The sequence below is a fragment of the Nerophis lumbriciformis genome, linkage group LG10 (genome assembly GCF_033978685.3).
Source record: "Nerophis lumbriciformis linkage group LG10, RoL_Nlum_v2.1, whole genome shotgun sequence".
Taxonomy (NCBI): domain Eukaryota; kingdom Metazoa; phylum Chordata; class Actinopteri; order Syngnathiformes; family Syngnathidae; genus Nerophis; species Nerophis lumbriciformis.
The window spans coordinates 45,543,984-45,564,624 of record NC_084557.2 but is presented as its reverse complement, the minus strand read 5'-3'; the positions used below and the strand labels follow the sequence as shown (position 1 = coordinate 45,564,624).

The 20,641-nt window shown below is 41.7% G+C and overlaps 1 protein-coding gene across 2 annotated transcripts in view; it reads left to right on the top strand.

Moving 5' to 3' along the window:
* Window positions 1-2,971, top strand: part of sema3e (sema domain, immunoglobulin domain (Ig), short basic domain, secreted, (semaphorin) 3E) — a 117,935-nt gene extending 114,964 nt beyond the window's left edge. For both annotated transcript variants that reach the window (XM_061969541.1, XM_061969540.1), the window contains exons 16-17: window positions 229-362; window positions 1,915-2,971. In XM_061969541.1, coding sequence (XP_061825525.1) covers window positions 229-362; window positions 1,915-2,367 — 587 coding nt within the window. In that variant the 3' untranslated portion in view covers window positions 2,368-2,971. The remainder of the gene's footprint in view (window positions 1-228; window positions 363-1,914) is intronic.
* The last annotated feature ends 17,670 nt before the right edge of the window (window positions 2,972-20,641 follow it).

The following is a 20,641-nucleotide window of genomic DNA, read 5'->3' as shown; positions in this document are numbered from 1 at the left end:
CCACTCTGTATTTGAGTTTGACACCCCTGCGCTAAATAATCATATCCCATCAGGAATCCCCGTTTTGGGCCCTGGTGTATCACAAGGGGTAAAATAAAACAATTCGCCAAGAAACAGCTCTCAAAACACTCGTAAATTGGGGCACTTAAGTTGAGGTACCACTGTAGTCCGAATTCACATGCCAAGACAACTGTTAGCAAACACTTACCCTGCCTGTGTGCTCTCCAGATGAACAATGGCACAAAGCTGAGGAGAGAACGGTGTTTGGCGTGGAGGGTAACAGCACTTTACTCAAATGTGTGCCTCGGTCGCTCCAGGCCAAGGTCCTCTGGTTCTTACAAAAAGGGGAAGAGAAACAAGAGGTAAGTCTTATCAGTGGCGGGCTGTTCGTTTCCCACCTAGGCCTTCAGTGATGTCTTACTTAGTCCCACTCCAATAAATACCTCTCAAAGTACAATCATTTATGTCACCGCATGACCACGGCTTGAAAAATACTATACAGAAACACACTTTAAATTTAAAAATCAATAAACCCGCAACGGACGTGGTATTGTCAAAACTAAAATAATAGTAAAAAACATTTGGACAGCTTAACTCGTTTCCGGGGTCGGCCGACCTCGTCTCACAACATCGAGTTTCTCTTTAAATATCCTTCTTCAAAATGCCCTTGCAAATATATACATGCCACCGAATCAACGTTTTGCTCTGCTTCTTTGCTGGTTAAAAAAGTGAGTACCGCTGATTTCTCCGCTGGCCGGGTATGGCTCCGGTGCCACTTTCTGCTTTCGTAAATTAAAACTTGTGATTGGATACTTGGGAGTGACAAGTGAGTATCCAATCACAGTCACGTTTAACCTAAGCCTACTGTCAACAACTCGTGATCTGAACAGCTATCGCAATTGTCTGTTAACTGAATGCTGGTTCAGAAGGCCTCCGGCAGAATTCATAGCTTAACTCGTTTCCAGGGTCGGCCAACCTCGTCTCAGAAGCTCTAGTTTCTCTTTAAATATCCTTCTTGAAAATACCCTCGCAAATATATATCTGCCACCTAATCAACGTTTTGTTCTGCTTCTTTGCTGGTTAAAAAAGTAAGTACCGCTGATTTCTCCGCTGGCCGGGTATGGCTCCGGTGCCACTTTCTGCTTTCGTATCCACTTTTGCGAGTATCCTGAAGAACTGTTCTTTTTCCTCGTGGGCAGATTCATGATGAAGAGCGGGTCATCTCTACATCCCATGGGCTGCTTCTGTTAAACCCGCATCGGACGTGGTACTGTCAAAACTAAAATAATTGTAAAAAACATTAAATGTGAAAAAATATATATGAACTCACAATTTCTAACGGCCATTTGATACCGTATAAGCCATTGGTACCGCTTGTAGTTGGTTGATTCGAGTGGAAGTGGCAGGCAAACCATTTCACCGCCAGGACAGCTTAACTCGTTTCCGGCATCGGCCAACCTCGTCTCACAAGATCTAGTTTCTCTTTAAATATCTTTCTTTTAAATGCCCTTGCAAATATCAACGTTTTGGTCTGCTTCTTTGTTCGTTAAAAAAGTGAGTACCTCTGATTTCTCTGCTGGCCGGGTATGGCTCCGGTGCCGCTTTCTGCTTTTGTAAATCACAACTTGTGATTGGATACTTGGGAGTGACAAGTGAGTATCCAATCACAGTCACGTTCAACGTAAGCCTACTGTCAACAACTCGTGATCTGAACAGCTATCGCAATAGTCTGTTAACTGAATGTTGGTTAACCACTTCACCGCCAGGACAGCTTAACTCTTTGCTTCTTTGCTGGTTAAAAAAGTGAATACCGCTGATTTCTCCGCTGGCCGGGTATGGCTCTGGTGCCACTTTCTGCTTTCGTATCCACTTTTGCGAGTATCCTGAAGAACTGTTCTTTTTCCTTGTGGGCAGATCCATGCTGACGAGCGGGTCATCTCCACCTCCCATGGACTGCTTCTGTTAAGCGTGAGAAGCTCGGACGCCGGCGTGTACGTGTGCCAGACCGTGGAACACGGATACGTGCACACCTTATTGCGCGTCGGCCTTCATGTACTGAGAGAAGAGGCGCTGGAGTCGGCGATCCAAGGAGGCAAAGCCGGATCGTCCTGCCCGCCCCAAGGGGGCCCTGGCCTCACCCCCAGGACTCTGGTGCCACCCTCCTCCAATTCCAAGCAGTGGTACAAAGAGTTCCTCCAGCTGATTGGCTACAGGGAAGCCCAGAAAGTGGAGGAGTACTGCGAGAGGGTGTGGTGCCCTGACAGGAAACGCAAAAAGACCAAAAAGAAGTTTGTTGCTTCGAGTGGAGAGAAGAGAGGCAAAGGGAGGGGAGAGGAGGGGTCCCATCGAGCCCCCAGGCACACCTGAGAACACTCCTCAATCTATTCTTGAAAGAATTTAGTAGGATTTTGTACAAAAAAAATGTAAATAGGGGGGTATTTAAAAAAATATGCAAGTAATACGCCCTAAATCATGACATGAGGATGTTTTATCTCAGAGGTGCAAACTTGTTTGTCCATTTCCATACTAAGTTCTAGTCACACAATTAGCTTGGTCACTGGACCATTTGGGACATGAAGTTAAGTTAAAGTACCAATGATTGTCACACACACACTAGGTGTGGCGAAAGTATTCTCTGCATTTGACCCATCACCCTTGATCACCCCCTGGGAGGTGAGGGGAGCAGTGAGCAGCAGCGATGGCCGCACCCGGGAATCATTTTAGGTGATTTAACCCCCAATTCCAACCCTTGATGCTGAGTGCCAAGCAGGGAGGTAATGGCTCCCATTTTTATAGTCTTTGGTATGACTCGGCCGGGGTTTGAACTCACAACCTACCCATCTCAGGGCGGACACTCTAACCACTAGGCCACTGAGTAGGTTAAACACAAACACACACACACACACACACACACACACACACACACACACACACACACACACACACACACACACACACACACACACACACACACACACACTTTAACACACACAAACATAAAAACACACACACACACACACACACACACACACACACACACACACACACACACTTTAACACACACAAACATAAAAACACACACAAACACACACATAAAAACACACACAAACAAACACACAAACATACACAAACATAAACACACACAAACATGAACACACACAAACATAAGCACACACACAAACATAAACACACACAAACATAAACACACACACACATGCTAACATACACAAACATAAACACACACACACAAACATAAAAACACACACAAACATACACAAACAAACACACACGAACATGAACACACACAAACATAAGCACACACACAAACATAAACACACACGAACATGAACACACACAAACATAAGCACACACAAACATAAACACACACAAACATAAACACACACACACACACTAACATACACAAACATAAACACACACAAACATAAACATACACACAAACAAACACACACACACATTAACACACACAAACATGAACACACACAAACATAAACACACAAATATCAACAAAAACAAACACAAACATAAACACACATAAACATAAACACACACACAAACAAACACACAAAAACACAAACACACACACAAACATACACAAACACACACAAACATGAACACACAGACATAAACACACACACAGACATAAACACACACAAAGATAAACACACACAAACACTAACATCCACAAACATAAACACACACACAAACAAACACACACAAACATAAACACACACACAAACAAACACACAAACATAAACACACACACAAACACACAAACAAACACTCAAACATAAACACACACACACAAACATAAACACACACACAAACAAACACACACGAACATGAACACACACAAGCATGAACACACACAAACATAAACACACGCACTAACGTACACAAACATAAACACACACACAAACACAAACACACACACACACACACACACACACACACACACACACACACACACACACACACACACACACACACACACACACACACACACACACACAAACATCAACAAAAACATAAACAAGCAGAAACATAAACACACAAACATAATAATAATAATAATAATAATAATAATAATAACTGGGATTTATATAGCGCTTTTCTAAGTACCCAAAGTCGCTTTACATGTAGAACCCATCCATTCACACCTGGTGAATGAAACATAAACCCACACACAAACAAACACACCCACACAAACATAAACACACAGAAACATAAACACACACACATAAACACACACTAACAAACACACACTAACAAACACACACAAGCATAAACACACACACAAACAAAAATAAACACAAACATAAACACACACGAACAAACACACACACAAACATAAACACACAAACAAAAACAAAAATAAACACACACATAAACACACTAACAAACACACACACAAACATAAACACAAACAAAAACAAAAATAAAAACAATCAAACACACACACATAAACATACACTAACAAACACACACTAACAAACACACACAAGCATAAACACACACACAAACAAAAATAAACACAAACATAAACACACACGAACAAACACACACACAAACATAAACACACAAACAAAAACAAAAATAAACACACACATAAACACACTAACAAACACACACACAAACATAAACACAAACAAAAACAAAAATAAAAACAAACAAACACACACACATAAACACACACTAACAAACAAACACACACACAAACATGACAAAAACAAGGACATGAAGTGTGACAAGGCTTTAAAATGCAGCACGTGAGTGAGTGAGTGGGTGTTGATGAGGACATGAATCCGTGGAAAGGAAACTCTGTAAACAGCAGCTCCTGTGGACTCCTGTGGACTCCTGTGGACTCACCTGGTCAATCAAGTGTCTTGCTGCTGTGAACACTGCATGTCTATCTCACTGGACACAAACTAATATGTGCTATATTATTATTATTATTATTATTATTATTATTGTTGCAATGCCAGTGTATGATGATAACTTATTCTCTTGTTTGTATTTAGATGTCATGAAGTGGAAAATGTCATTGTGTTGGTTGTGAGCGTAGTGTTGGAGTTATGATGTGTACAGTATGTCAGCCCGTACAGTACATGATGTATGTCAGTACAGTACATGATGTATGTCAGTACAGTACATGGTGTATGTCAGTACAGTACATGATGTATGTCAGTACAGTACATGATGTCAGTACAGTACATGATGTATGTCAGTACAGTACATGATGTATGTCAGTACAGTACATGATGTCAGTACAGTACATGATGTATGTCAGTACAGTACATGATGTATGTCAGTACAGTACATGATGTATGTCAGTACAGTACATGGTGTATGTCAGTACAGTACATGATGTATGTCAGTACAGTACATGATGTATGTCAGTACAGTAGAACCACTATTATCAAATATATACGTCAGAAACATGCTTTTCTTTGTATTATATGTCATGATCGCAGTGAAAATAAAGCACTTCTAAAAGCTGTTGGAGTAAATAAGTTCTAGTTCTATGGATGCTAGTACAGTACAGTACAGTACAGTTCTATGGATGCTAGTACAGTACAGTACTGTGGATGCTAGTACAGTACAGTACAGTACCTAGAATGACTATGTTTTGTTGTGCAGATGAATGACATGTTGACTTATGATAAACTATCTCACATTTCTGAAGTATTTGTTATTAGAACTACTCAAGAGTCAATACTGGAGAAATATATACTGTACATTAGAGTAGTCAGTGTACAGCTGGCAAAGCAGTATAGATGTATGATCAACACACATTGTGGAAATATCTGGCAACACAACTGAGGAGCAGGACAACTGAAAGTTTATCTTTGTGTGTGTGTGTGTGTGTTTGTGTATGTGTTTATGTTTGTGTGTGTTTGTTTATGTTTGTGTATGTGTTTATGTTTGTGTGTGTGTGTGTGTTTATGTTTGTGTATGTTTGTGTGTGTGTTTATGTTTGTGTGCATTTATGTTTGTGTGTGTACGTGTTTGTTTGTATGTGTGTGTGTTTACGTTTGTGTATGTGTTTATGTTTGTGTGACTGTGTTTATGTTTGTGTGTGTATTTGTTTGTGTTTATACTTGTGTGTGTTTATGTTTGTGTTTTTTAATGTTTGTGTGTGTTTAGGTTTGTGTGTGTGTTTATGTTTGTGTGTGTGATTATGTTTGTGTGTGTTTGTTTCTGTGTGTGCTTATGTTTGTGCGTTAATGTTTGTGTGTGTGTTTATGTGTGTGGGTGTTAATGTGTGTGGGTGTTTATGTTTGTGTGTGTTTATGTTTGTGTTTGACTGTGTGTGTTTTTATGTTTGTGTGTGTTTTTATGTTTGAGTGTGTTTGTGTGTGTGTTTCTGTTTCTGTGTGTGTTAATGTTTGTGTGTGTGTGTTTATGTTTGTGCGTGTGTTAATGTGTGTGCGTGTGTATTTATGTTCGTGTGTGTGTTTGTGTGTGTTTTTATTTTTGTGTGTGTGTTTGTTTGTGAGTTTATGTTTGTGTGTGTTAATGTGTGTGTGTGTTTTCTGTTTGTGTTTATTTTTGTGTGTGTTTTTGTTTGTGTGTGTGTGTGTTTATGTGTGTGTTTGTTTGTGTGCTTATGTTTGTGTGTGATTGTTTGTGTGTGTGTTTGTTTGTGTGGGTGTTTGTTTGTGTGTGTGTTTGTTTGTGTGTTTATGTCTGTGTGTGTGTTTATGTTTGTGTGTGTTAGTGTGTGTGTGTTTTCGGTTTGTGTTTATTTTTGTGTGTGTTTGTTAATGTGTGTTTGTTTGTGTGTGTGTTTATGTGTGTGCTTATGTTTGTGTGTGTTTATGTTTGTGTGGGTGTTTATGTGTGTGTGTTTGTTTGTGTGTTTATGTCTGTGTGTGTGTTTATGTTCGTATGTGTTTATGTTTGTGTGTGTTTATGTGTGTGTGTTTATGTTTGTGTGTGTTTGTGTGTGTGTTTGTGTGCAGTTATGTTTGTGTGTGTGTACGTGTTTGTTTGTGTGTTGGTTTATGTGTGTTTTTATGTTTGTGTGTGTGTTTGTTTCTGTGTGTTAATGTTTGTGTGTGTATGTTTGTGAGTGTGTTAATGTGTGTGCGTGTGTATTTATGTTTGTGTGTGTGTTTATGTTTGTTTGTGTGTTCATGTTTGTGTATTTTTTTACCTGCAATCTCCTTTTGTAGGCCGTAATGCGGTTGTACACGTAAAACTTCAATGCTTGTTATTCCCGGTTTTGGAGAGCTTCCGGTTCGGCCCTCAAACATTTTAAACAGTCACTCTCTGCTGGTACAATACTTTGCTGGTACAATACTTTGCTGGTACAATACCAGAAGGGATGAATCGCTTCATGTGCTTCTCCACAGCCTTCACCTTTTTCTCTTCCCAGGGTCTTCTTTTCTGGGCAGCTTTACCTGCAAGTGACCATACAAAATATGTGTATAGAAAGTTTGTCTACCTGGGTAGCACCTTGTCACGCGTGGGCAACATCGACGAGGAGGTCATAAATAGGATAGCGCATGGAAGTGCTGCATTTGGCCGACTCCGCAGATCTATCTGGGAGCGCAGAGGGCTTAGCCTACGGACCAAACTTAAGGTCTACCCGCCCTGCTGTATGCCTGTGAGACCTGGACTGTATACGGCCGGCATGCTAAACAGCTTAACGCCTTCCACATGAGATCCCTCAGGAGGCTGCTCAACATCAGGTGGCAGGACAAGATCCCAGACACTGAGGTCCTCCACAGGGCTGAGATGGAGAGCATCTATGCCATCCTCAAGCATTCCCAGCTGAGATGGGCTGGCCATGTCTGCCGCATGTCAGATGAACGCCTACCAAAAATGCTCCTGTACGGTGAACTGCACCATGGAAAGCGCTCACGCGGCGGACAGCAGAAACGCTTTAAGGACACCCTAAAGGCCAGTCTCAAGGGCTGTGGCCTGGACCCAGAGACCTGGGAAGCCGATGCCCAACACCGTTCAAACTGGCGCTCTGCAGTCTGGCATGGTGTAGCAGACTTCGAGGAAAAACGCATCCATGAAGTCGAACAGAAGCGACAGCTCCTCAAGACCAGAGACAGTTCCTCCCTCTCAGCCAGCCACCCCCCAGCCATAACCTGCCCTCACTGCAGCTGGTCATTTCCCTCACTGCAGCTGGTCATTCCGCGCAAGGATTGGCCTCATCAGCCATTTTCACACACACAAATCAACGTGAAATCACCTGGTCATCTTCGAAAACGAAGGACGAACATGATGAAAATAAAAGAAATAAAATAAAATTAAGAAATTAAGTTATACGTTTGTTTCCTATAATGTCTCTAACCCACAGATAACAATGCATACATACGCATTTGCATTATTTGTGAGAAAACAAAGTGATAAAACTTGACTACAGTTTATTTATACAGTTTACCTTTGTCTCACTGCACGATCTCCTGAGGATACCTCCTCTTCTTTTGAAAGTTGTTTCAGTCTCTTGGGGGGTGGGGTTGCTTCCTCCTCAGTGGTTGGAAAGGCCCCCCTCTTCTGTTGGTCCAATACATACATCAGTCAATCAATCAATGTTTATTTATATAGCCCTAAATCACACGTGTCTCAAAGGGCTGCACAAGCCACAACGACAAAGCCCACATAGGGGCAAGGAAAAACTCACCCCAGTGGGACGTCGATGTGAATGACTATGAGATTCCTTGGAGAGGACCGCAGATGTATGTGGGTAACCCCCCCCTCTAGGGGAGACCGAAAGCAATGGATGTCGAGTGGGTCTGACATACTATTGTGAAAGTCCAGTCCATAATGGATCCAACATATCAGTGAAAGTCCAGTCCATGGTAGATCCAACATAATAGTGAGAGTCCAGTCCATAGTGGATCCAACATAATAGTGAGAGTCCAGTCCATAGTGGATCCAACATAATAGTGAGAGTCCAGTCCATAGTGGATCCAACATAATAGTGAGAGTCCAGTCCATAGTGGGGCCAGCAGGAAACCATCCCGAGCAGAGCAGAGATGTTCCCAACCGATGGACAGACGAGCTCCACCCCGGGTCCCGACTCTGGACAGCCAGCACTTCATCCATGGCCACCGGACCTGTGTGTCTCCCCCTCCACAAGGGAGAGGAGGGGTGGCAGAGGAGAAAAGAAAAGAAACGGCAGATCAACTGGTCTAAAAAGGGGGTCTATTTAAAGGCTAGAGTATACAAATGAGTTTTAAGATGGGACTTAAATGCTTCTACTGAGGTAGCATCTCTAACTGTTACCGGGAGGGCATTCCATAGTACTGGAGCCCCAATAGAAAACGCTCTATAGCCCGCAGACTTTTTTTGGGCTCTGGGAATCACTAATAAGCCGGAGTTCTTTGAACGCAGATTTCTTGCCGGGACATATGGTACAATACAATCAGCAAGATAGAATGGAGCTAGACCGTGTAGTATTTTATACGTAAGTAGTAAAACCTTAAAGTCACATCTTAAGTGCACAGGAAGCCAGTGCAAGTGAGCCAGTATAGGTATGTATATATATATATATATATATATGTATATAAAAGGTGTATACAGTATAGACATAAAATGATCAAACTTTCTTGTTCTTGTCAAAAGTCTAGCAGCCGCATTTTGTACCAACTGTAATCTTTTAATGCTAGACATAGGGAGACCCGAAAATAATACGTTACAGTAATCGAGACGAGACGTAACGAACACATGAATAATAGTCTCAGCGTCGCTAGTGGACAAAATGGAACGAATTTTAGCGATATTACGGAGATGAAAGAAGGCCGTTTTAGTAACACTCTTAATGTGTGACTCAAACGAGAGAGTTGGGTCGAAGATAATACCCAGATTTTTTATATATACATATACATATATAATCGTCTCCTTTTCAGGTTGTCTGGCTGGAAATCGGGAGATTTTTGGGAGAATGGTTGTCCCGGGAGATTTTCGGGAGAGGCACTGAAATTTGTGAGTCTCCCGGAAAATTCGGGAGGGTTGGCAAGTATGGTGGCATTCCTTACCAGCTCTTCATTGTTCATTATCAAACCTTGTGCTTTCAAGAGTTTGCTGACTTTAACCTGGGAATTCCCAAGTTTATTTGCCAGTGATGGAATCCAGAATTTGTTAGTGTCACTAACAAAGCCACACGTACATTTGACAGTTTTGACCATCTCCAAGTAGGTCTTAGGATTCACAAAATCCTAAATTTTTTACAAGGTAGTTACTCTCCTGGCATTGTGAATCAGTCTTCCTAATTCCCGCATCTTCTCTCTGACACATTGTTGATTTTTGGCTGACATACCACTTTTGTTCAACAGGTGCTGCCCAACATCTATGACAGTGGCTCTTAACCTGGGTTCGATCGAACCCTTGGGGTTCGGTGAGTCGGCCTCAGGGGTTCGGCGGACCCTCCGCCGCGGATGTCGAGACACACCTGACTCATTGTGTAAATAAAAACTTCTCCATATCGGCGTATTATGGATACGGCAACAGCAGAAGTCAGACTGATTTGCAGGTGCTGTGGCTGTTGTGAGTGTATGCACTGTGTTGATTTTGTTCTTTGAACAAGGTGATGTTCATGCATGGTTCATTTTGTGCACCGGTAAAAAAAACATATAACTGTCTTGAATTTGAAAAAAAATATATATGTATATATTTTTTACTGAAGAAGGGTTCGGTGAATGGGCATATGAAACTGGTGGGGTTCGGTACCTCCAACAAGGTTAAGAACCACTGATCTATGATGACATGGTCATTTTTTATTATGTCTGTGATTGGATCAGGAATCATGGCACTTACTACTTCCCACAGTTGTTTGGATATACTTGAAGGCACAGGCCCAGTATATGTGTACATGGACTGGACACAGTTCTTTCCTGGTTTTCGGGTGACTGATGCAGGTTTGAGGCGACAACTTCGCATGTGTCTCCACAGTACCTTTCTGGTAAACAGTCCTTGGCATATGCACAGTGCATACAATCATTTCCTTTAGCTTCTTTAGGTGGCCGTTCGGAGGGCACTAGTTCACCCTTTCCTGACTCCATAATAGCAGCATTGTGAGCATAGTTCCCTTTATTACGTATATAGTCTAGCTGTTTCCTTCTCTCCATGGAACTCGTTGGAAAGAGCTGTGGCTACTTTCAATGTGTTTTTGTGTGCCTTGCCATCTTGGCATATGGATTACTGCAATACAAGCAATAATGTCTTTTGTTGTAAACTCTATTTCCATGTTTTTTGAGGGGAGCACAAACAACTACGGTGTCAATGGTTTCCTGACTTGAGCAGGGTTCCTATGTTCCAGTGACATCAGGTATTATGCTGTTTATGTCCAAGTCCATGTGGTCTACTGTTGTGATGTCACAGGCTAGAGGACTTATTGAGCCAGGATCATCCAAGAATTCATGACGAAAAGGCTGTTTTGTCCTTATTGTCAGGCTATCTTTGCTGTCTTCACTTTCAGAGGTGGAATGTGGAACATACTCATCAGCACTGACTGACAAATCGCTCACTGATGTAGTTTCATATAGGTCATCAGGGTCTTCAGGACATCTGTCTTTCATCTACATAGCAGCTAAAATCATCGGCCTACCCACACCCAACATTTCAGATCTAAACCACAGGTCCATCATTCGACTGGCAAACACGATAGTCCAGGATATCACTCACCCACTACACCAATACATCATCCCACTACCATCAGGGCGCAGGTACAGAACCATCAAATTCCGGAGGGCCCACCTCAAGAAAAGCCTTATCCCTGCAGCTATAGCCGCCCTTAACAGCAGGCCCGGCCGACCTGTCTGACAAGCTTGTAAATGTGTGTTGGTCATGTATGATGTCTTTTTGTTATTTTTGTTTCGTGATGTGTAATGTCTATTGTTCAAATGTACGGCAGTGAAAATGAATTTTCCCAACGGGGACCAATACATCTAAATTGAATCTAATCTAAAATGTGTGAAACAAAATCAATGTGAGGTTTTAAAAATATCCTAAATCTCCAATGTCCATCAACTTCTTAGAAGTCCTTATAGACAACCAATTAGCATTAAATTAGAGCTACTTTGACTATAAACCAGTCCAAATGAAAAGCAAAAGCAACACAAAGTGATTCAAAAGGTTTCTAGGAGCAAGGCTGATGTTCTTAATTAAATGCACCTGTTGGTAAAGGTTCTCTGAGTTGCCCTCGAGAAAATATATCCTCAACTCTTTGTAGTAAAATATATAAGTTGAAATGACAATACAATTAGTATCGGCTTTTTGTGAAAAGAACATTGATAAAACATGCTTATTTTCCGAGCTATACTTAGCTTAGCTTTTCCAGCTAATCAGGTCGAATTAGTTATCGTGCTATGCTAACTCACAAGACGTAACTAGCTTACCTAATTTTTTGGCTTAACTTGGTTATGAACAAATTGTTCTTGAAGCCTCTTTCTTTGCGCTGTCCTCAAATCTAAACATCAAACATGGATATGATCAGCTGGACTCTCGACGCAATTGACAAAGTCTTTTCGACAAAGAAAAGAGGTTCGGGGGAGCCTGGCTGTCCTGATGGAACCATTGCTGCGGGGTACGTGAGAGACTCCTGGGATAAATGGAGAATCATGTGCCTCTCAGACCTTTCCATCGAGAACGTGGAAGACATCTACCTATTTGGAACCGTGATCGCGGGGCACCTGCTGATTGGGCTGGGCATTGCTCTGGTGTATCGTCAAATTCGGAAGACGATGGCAGCCACTCTAAGGAGCCCAACGGCTGTTCGTCGCAATGGAAGGATTGGGCCGGGCTGTGGGAACACAGACTGTGGCGATTTCTGAACTGAATCGCAAGATGGATCTCATCATGGAGAAGTTTGCTGAGAAGGAGAATTGAACTGAATTTGAGAGAAACCAGCATGGACAAAAAGCAGGCAAGTCATTGTTTTTTCTGACTGCTCGCGGAAAACAACATCCTAATCTACGATTTGACTCCCTCGAATGGCCTTGACGCTATCGGGAACAGTCTGTTCTGAAAAACACCCCAACACCTCAACGATGGATGCTTTTGACCTCCCTTTTTCTCAACAACACCTGGTGTCGAACTTTGAGATTGGCCCCAGTCCACAAAAACATTTCAACATCACACCCAAGTTAATTGGGCATACATGCACGGCCCCGCCCCTTCCTCAACCAACGCCTTCACCACTGGGGTTATGGATGGCTAGTAGCGCTTTATAGCGGCAGCCGGCCTCCAGGGCCCCAAATCCCCCCCCCTCTGTTGCGAGTTGTTGTGATTATATGTAACATGTTTATGTGTGTTATGCTATGTGATTTTTTTCCCCTTGGACTCAGTCTAAACCCCCTCCCGAGGGTCCAGCCTTAGACCATACTTGCCAACCTTGAGACCTCTGATTTCGGGAGGTGGAGGGTGGGTGGTGGGGTAGGGGCGTGGTCGGGGGCGTGGCTAAGAGGGGAGGAGTATATTTACAGCTAAAATTCACCAAGTCAAGTATTTCATATATATATATATATATGAAATACTTGACTTTCAGTGAATTCTAGCTATATATATATATTTCATTTATTATATATATATATATATATATATATATATATATATATATATATATATATATATATATATATATATATATATATATATATATATATATATAAATAAAAGAAATACTTGAATTTCAGTGTTCATTTATTTACACATATACACACACATAACACTCATCTACTCATTGTTGAGTTAAGGGTTGAATTGTCCATCCTTGTTCTATTCTCTGTCACTATTTTTCCAACCATACTGAACACCCTTTCGCAGGTACCCAGAAAGGTTTCGAGTACCACCAAAAAAACTGAATCTCTGAAGACAGTATAAAAATCTGTGTTAAAGGTGTACAAATACTGTTTGTATAATAAGCATGTTATTGTTTACAAATAAGGGATAAGAGTTCAGTACTAAAAAAAAAAAAAAGAATGTGGCTTAAGTACAGTTTTTTTAATTGAGCTGCTGCATTTTTTGGTTGGGTTGTTTATTTATTTTGAGTAACTTCTACATTTCTAAAAGGGGAGGAATGTAATAGAGTGATCTATGTTTGTCTGTTGCCATCTCCTGGTGAATGTTGGCTATAGCGTACTGGGGTTACTTTTTGGTAGGCCAACGATTTACGTGGTGTTGCGCACCTGACGTCAAGTGTGTGAGTCTGTTCTGAAGTCTACAGTAAAGAGACGTACTTCATCACCTCGCCTGGTTATTGCCTCTAACTCAATATATTACAACAACATTGCTGTTTACGGCAGACAAACTGCTTTACGGTAGAATAAAATGTGACTGCTGTTGTTGTGTATTGCTACCACGCTGGGAGGACGTTAATGAAACTGTCTAACAATAAACCCACATAAAAAACCAAGAACTCGCCCTCGATCATTCTACAGTTATAACGTGTTTGGGCAGGCACGCGGTTTATATTGTGGGAAAGTGGACGTGAATACAGGCTGTTGACACGTCACTCAGGTCCGCATGGAGCTGGAGGGGGCGTGGCTTCCAGCTCCGCCTGAATTTCGGGAGATTTTCGGGAGAAAATTTGTCCCGGGAGGTTTTCGGGAGAGGTGCTGAATTTCGAGAGTCTCTCGGAAAATCCGCAAGTATGCCTTAGACTGATATTTTTTACTCTTCCCCCCTTTCCCAATAACACCTTTTTCCCACCTTTTTTAAGGAGCGCTGTAAGTGGCTGAACTGTCGGCGGTCCCGTCTTGTCTCTCTGTAACGTATGTCTGCTCTTCGTGGGACTGTGCCGAAAATGGAATTTCAGTTCTTATGTGTCTTTTACATGTTAAAGAATGAACAATAATAAAGCATCTTGAATCTTGAATTGTACAAATGATAGTCAATAACCTCCATTTATAAGAAAGATGTGCTTACCTTTTGGTTTAAGCAGCTTATTTTCGTATCCCATTAGCCGACATCTCCTGCAGACAAACCACCTTCGTTATGGGGACCAGGTGGAAGTGATTAACTATACACGGAAGAAGTGTGAGCAGAGTAGCGAGTGCAGTACCAGCTACAGCCCGATGAGGGGGCTGCTGTGCAAATGTCAAACTAACCAGTAAACATGTTTTATGGGCCAAAGCTTCAAAATCATTTAGGCATCTTCAGAATGGATCTGACTATCATTTAAAAAGGTTTCCCTTTAGGGGACCTGTTTTTTTTTTTGTCCCCATACCGTCAAAGGTCCCCTAAAGGTGACCGTGTAAACAGAGCGATGTCCCCATTAGCATTGCCAGAACACACACACACACACACACACACACACACACACACACACACACACACACACACACACACACACACACACACACACACACACACACACACACACACACACACTATGTGGTCATTGTAAAAACACAGTATTACACCAAAACAGTGCCATTCCCCACAGTTTTCCAACGTTAATGCACGTGATCAACATCTGAAGAAACAGTCAATGAGTGCAGATGACACCCAGCTGCATGCAAAGAGAAACCCAACAAATGAAACAGTTGGAAAATTAATATAGCTCAGTCATGCAAAACAAGTCATTTCCTTGATTGCTGTGTGCGCCCCCATGATGTGACGCTTTGTCGGGAAATGCAGAAAGAAAACTATTCCACCTCTTCACCGTGGCTGCTGCTTCTGATGGCATTACTCACAGCAACATTATGCAATGACTCGGGATGATGTTTGATAAGAAATTATCGAGTTCGAGCCCATTATCGAATCCTCTTATCGAACCGATTCCTTATCGATTCTCTTATCGAATCCAGATAGGTTGTTGTATATTTAACAAAAGCTCATTTTTATTTTATAAGAAAATAATCAAATCAAATCAAATAAATAAAATGTTGACTGTTACTCCTCCAAAAAAATAAAATAAATACATATTGACTGTTGTTACCCAAAGTATATCATGTGGGATTTTTCAGAAAAACAAATATATACAGTAACACAAAAACAACCTGTCTCTGTGATCACTATAGGTGTATAAATAATAATATAGTGTTAAATAAAATCAGTCCCTTGGGCACAAAACTGAAAATAATACAGCTCTCCAAAAAGTGCACTTCTGCTGCTATTGGAACATACTAACTACACACACAGGCAGACAGCTAACAAACAATCCAAGACGTCTAATAAAGTTCCAAAGCAGATTAATCCATTTAGGCTCTTTATTGTTGTTGATCTTGCTTTGTCTTTTCCTATCTTTACTTTTGTCTAACACTGGACTGTGACTTTTAATTTTTTTTAAACTGAAATACACACAATGACCAATGTATAAGCTATGTGATTCAAATAACATACTGCAATTTAATACACAATATGTAAATATTAGCTTCACACAAATATACAGTACTATCATCAAACATATACTTCTGAGTGTTGAAACTATTTCGATGGTGGAAATACACGACTGGCAGCCATTTTCAGTCCTCAAAACATCCATTGAAACAGTGCACAAAAATCGGTTTTTCAATAAACATCTTAGTATCAAATTTAAACACTTTCCACCTTAATATTGAGTTACATAAACAAGTTAAACAGTTTACTTACAGACTAATCTTTTCCAAGGCTTGTAAGAGCTAACACAACTTGTCTACTTCTCAGTTGTCTCATGAACAGAACAGACGTCGCCAACCCGGAAGTGCCCAAACTAATGACGCGTAGTATTTTCATATCGCCACAAGGTGCCAGTGAGAGTCCACAATCAAATGGGCAGAACATTGCCGTCCCACAGGGCATTTCCTGTGGGAAGGGATTCGTTCCCAGGGATTCGAATAAAGAACCAACTCCTTTTCTTTACTAAAGTGGCCTCGATAACGGAAACTGGTTCTCAAAAAGGGATTCAAGTCCATGGAATCGGTTCTTTTCTTATCGAACAACCGGGAGAACCGGTTTTGAACATAATCCCTAGCAATGACCCGATCATGCCACGGAGAAATCACTAGATTGTTGTGTTGTATACACAACTCCAGACAATACACCTGTTAAAAGTGAAACATAATACATGTAAACTTATGGAGCCTTAATACAGTCGTGGTCAAAAGTTGACATATACTTGTAAAAAACATAATGTCCTGAACTTCCCTCCAGAAGGTCTTATCCTTGTCCATGTGATGTCAGATGAAACAAAAATTGAGCTGTTTGGCCACAATACCCAGCAATATGTTTGGAGGAGAAAAGATGAGGCCTTTAATCCCAGGAACACCAGGCCTACCGTCAAGCATGGTGGTGGTAATATTATGCTCTGGGCCTGTTTTGCTGCCAATGGAATTGGTGCTTTAGTAAATAGAACAATGAAAAATGAGGATTACCTCCAAATTCTTCAGGACAAGCTAAAATCATCAGCCCGGAGGTTGGGTCTTGGGCGCAGTTGGGTGTTCCAACAGGACAATGACCCCAAGCACACGTCAAAATCAGGCTAGAATCAAGGTTTTGGAATGGCTTTCGGACAATGCTGAAGAAACAAGTCCATGTCAGAAAACCAACAAATTTAGTTGAACTGCACCAATTTTGTCAAGAGGAGTGGTCAAAAATCCAACCAGAAGCTTGCCAGAAGCTTGTGGATGGCTACCAAAAGCGCCTTAGTTATGATTGACGACACCTGTTGACTTCTTTGAGCCCATTTAAATAGGGTTCATGTGATGCAGTCATTAGACTCGGTTACAAACGCCACAATGGGAAAGTCAAAAGGAACTCAGCATAGATCTGAAAAAACTAATCATTACTTGAACAAGTCACGAAAGTCACTTGGAGCCATTTCAAGGCAGCTTAAGGTCCCAAGAGCAACTGTGCAGACAATTGTTTGTAAGTATAAAGTGCATGGCACAGTTTTGTAACTGCCACAATCAGGAAGAAAATGCAATCTATCACTTGCCGCTGAGAGAAAATTGGTCTGGATGATCACGAGTCAACCAAGAACCACCAAAAAGCAGGTCTGCAATGAATTGGAAGCTGCTGGAACACAGGTGTCAGTGTCCACAGTCAAGCGTGTTTTGCATCGCCATGGACTGAGAGGCTACCATGCAAGAAGGAAGCCCTTGCTCCAGAAGCCACACCTTAGGGCTCGTCTAAAGTTTGCTGCTGATCACATAGACAAAGATAAGACCTTTTGGAGGAAAGTTCTGCGGTCAGATGAAACAAAAATTGAGCTGTTTGGCCACAATACACAGCAATATGTTTGGAGGAGAAAAGGTGAGGCTTTTAATCACAGGAACTCCATCCCTACCGTCAAGCATGGTGGTGGTAGTATTATTCTCTGGGCCTGTTTTGCCGCCAATGGAATTGGTGCTTTAGTAAATAGAACAATGAAAAATGAGGATTACCTCCAAATTCTTCAGGACAACCTAAAATCATCAGCCCGGAGGTTGGGTCTTGGGCGCAGTTGGGTGTTCCAACAGGACAATGACCCCAAACACACGTCAAAAGTGGTAAAGGAATGGCTAAAACAAGCTAGACTTAAGGTTTTAGAATGGCCTTCCCAAAGTCTGTGAACAATGCTGAAGAAACAAGTCCATGTCAGAAAACCAACACATTTAGCTGAACTGCACCAATTTTGTCAAGAGGAGTGGTCAAAAATTCATGATTTTTTTTTTTTTTTTGTGACCAACAAGTATGTGCTCCAATCACTCGATCACAAAAAAATAAGAGTTGTAGAAATGATTGGAAACTCAAGACAGCCATGACATTATGTTCTTTACAAGTGTATGTAAACTTTTGACCACGACTGTACATGTCGAAGTAGTTCCACCACATGAATTACTCCGTCATCACTCATTCTGGTTTTATACTCATTCAAATTCCGTCGTGGTCCACCTGAGCCAGCAGGGTACTAACGGCATTTTGAGGGTGGAATACGTGCAGCTGATTTATTCCATATGGCTACCATAGCAACAAGCAGCCTTCCTCACCAAAGCTCCTTCCTTTCTCGCTGTTCAGGTAAGTCCAACGGTGTTAGCTCGGCGAGGTCTCCATAACCTCCTGTCAGTCCTTTTCTAATGTTTTTTTTCACTCTGAAGAGAGCAGTTTTCTGCTCGAAGGGAGGAATGCTGGCTTTTGCCTGCTGGATGGAGATCCGCTCACCTCATGAATAGATGCTATATCTGAGCAGCTCCGGGGTAAAGCATGAATAAATAACCCCCTTTTTCTTCCAAAGATCACACATTGTGAAGGTTCAACTGGTCAATTGAATTTCCCCGAGGTAGATTGTAACGCAGCAGAATGCTGGTAATAAATATCACAGCTGTTGCCGGTTTGTGTGCATGTCTTTAAATGATAGAGTTGTATTTATCCCACAAAGGGGAATAAATAATGATAAAATAATGATCATGCTGCAAATCGTTTGCCATGCCTTGTTATTGAAGGTTAGCTATGCAAATACATAGCTGGTTATCAATAACTTTATAGGAAAACAAACCATATCGGTACCATAACAAACGGAACTATGAGGTACCGTATTTTACGGGCTATGGAGTGCACCGAGATTACACAGCAAATACTGAATAAAATCGCAATATTGTTAGTTTTCTGTTGTTACTGTAATGGTCATTTAGGCATTTAGACCACAGGTGTCAAATTCAGGCCTACAGCCCACACCTGGCCAGTGGGGATGGGTGACATGGACTATCACAATAACCTACCATTCATGGTGAAAACAAAAGTGAAGATAAAAAAAACTCCACCTTTATGACTATGAGTCTGTCAGTGCACCCAGTCTTCAGAGCCCCAAAACACGACTGTAAACTACATCAATTAAGTTGAAGTAGCACACACCTATAGTGAGGCGGAAGGAGAAGGTCCGAGCCTGCTGAGGGCTGGGACCGCACAAACCTGGCTTTTAAGTCCTCCACGAATTGAGCTTCGCCGACAGGGGTCATTGCGAGGTCACAGTCTGGCTCGAAGATCCTGTGAGGAACTCGCATGGCTGTGTCAGAAGGTGTTGGTGACGAACCCCAAGATGCAGAGAAGGCAGGCTTGGTTCAGGAAAACATGATTTAATGTCGAAAATAAAGAAAACACAAACCCGGAACTTGAAGACAGGAAACAGGATACCAGGATCTATGGAAAAAAACAGTCCAAAGCATTTAGCTTACAGCGACACTGACATCGACAATCAATACTCCAGCACAGACTGGATGGCGAGGCAGGTTTAAATAGCAGCTGGCTGATTGACACCAGGTGTGGCCAGGTGCCAATCAGCCACAGCTGAGGGAAAACAGCGCTCAGGGAGACAAGCAGGAAACAACCAAAATAAAAGCGCTGACAGGAAATAAAGACAAACACAGAGGAAAAACTAAAACATAACCAAACTGTCAGGGACAAACCGGACAGGCTGCAGTTTTTGTGACCCCAAGATGCAGGAACCAGGAGACAATGAGAAGGTAAGATGACTTTTAATTTACTCAAAAAAGAGAGGGAAATGAAGCAGTCTTGCATGTAAACGTTCCACAACATAAAGTGATATTCGAGCATTGAGGAGTGCTCGAGACAAGGCATAAATAGAACATATGCTGAATGGCAACTGGTGTGGACTTGCTGCCAATCAACAACAGGTGAGGAAATAAACACAGCGCTCAGCGTGACAAGCAGGAAGTGGAAAAAAAACAAGAGCACTGACAGGAAGTGA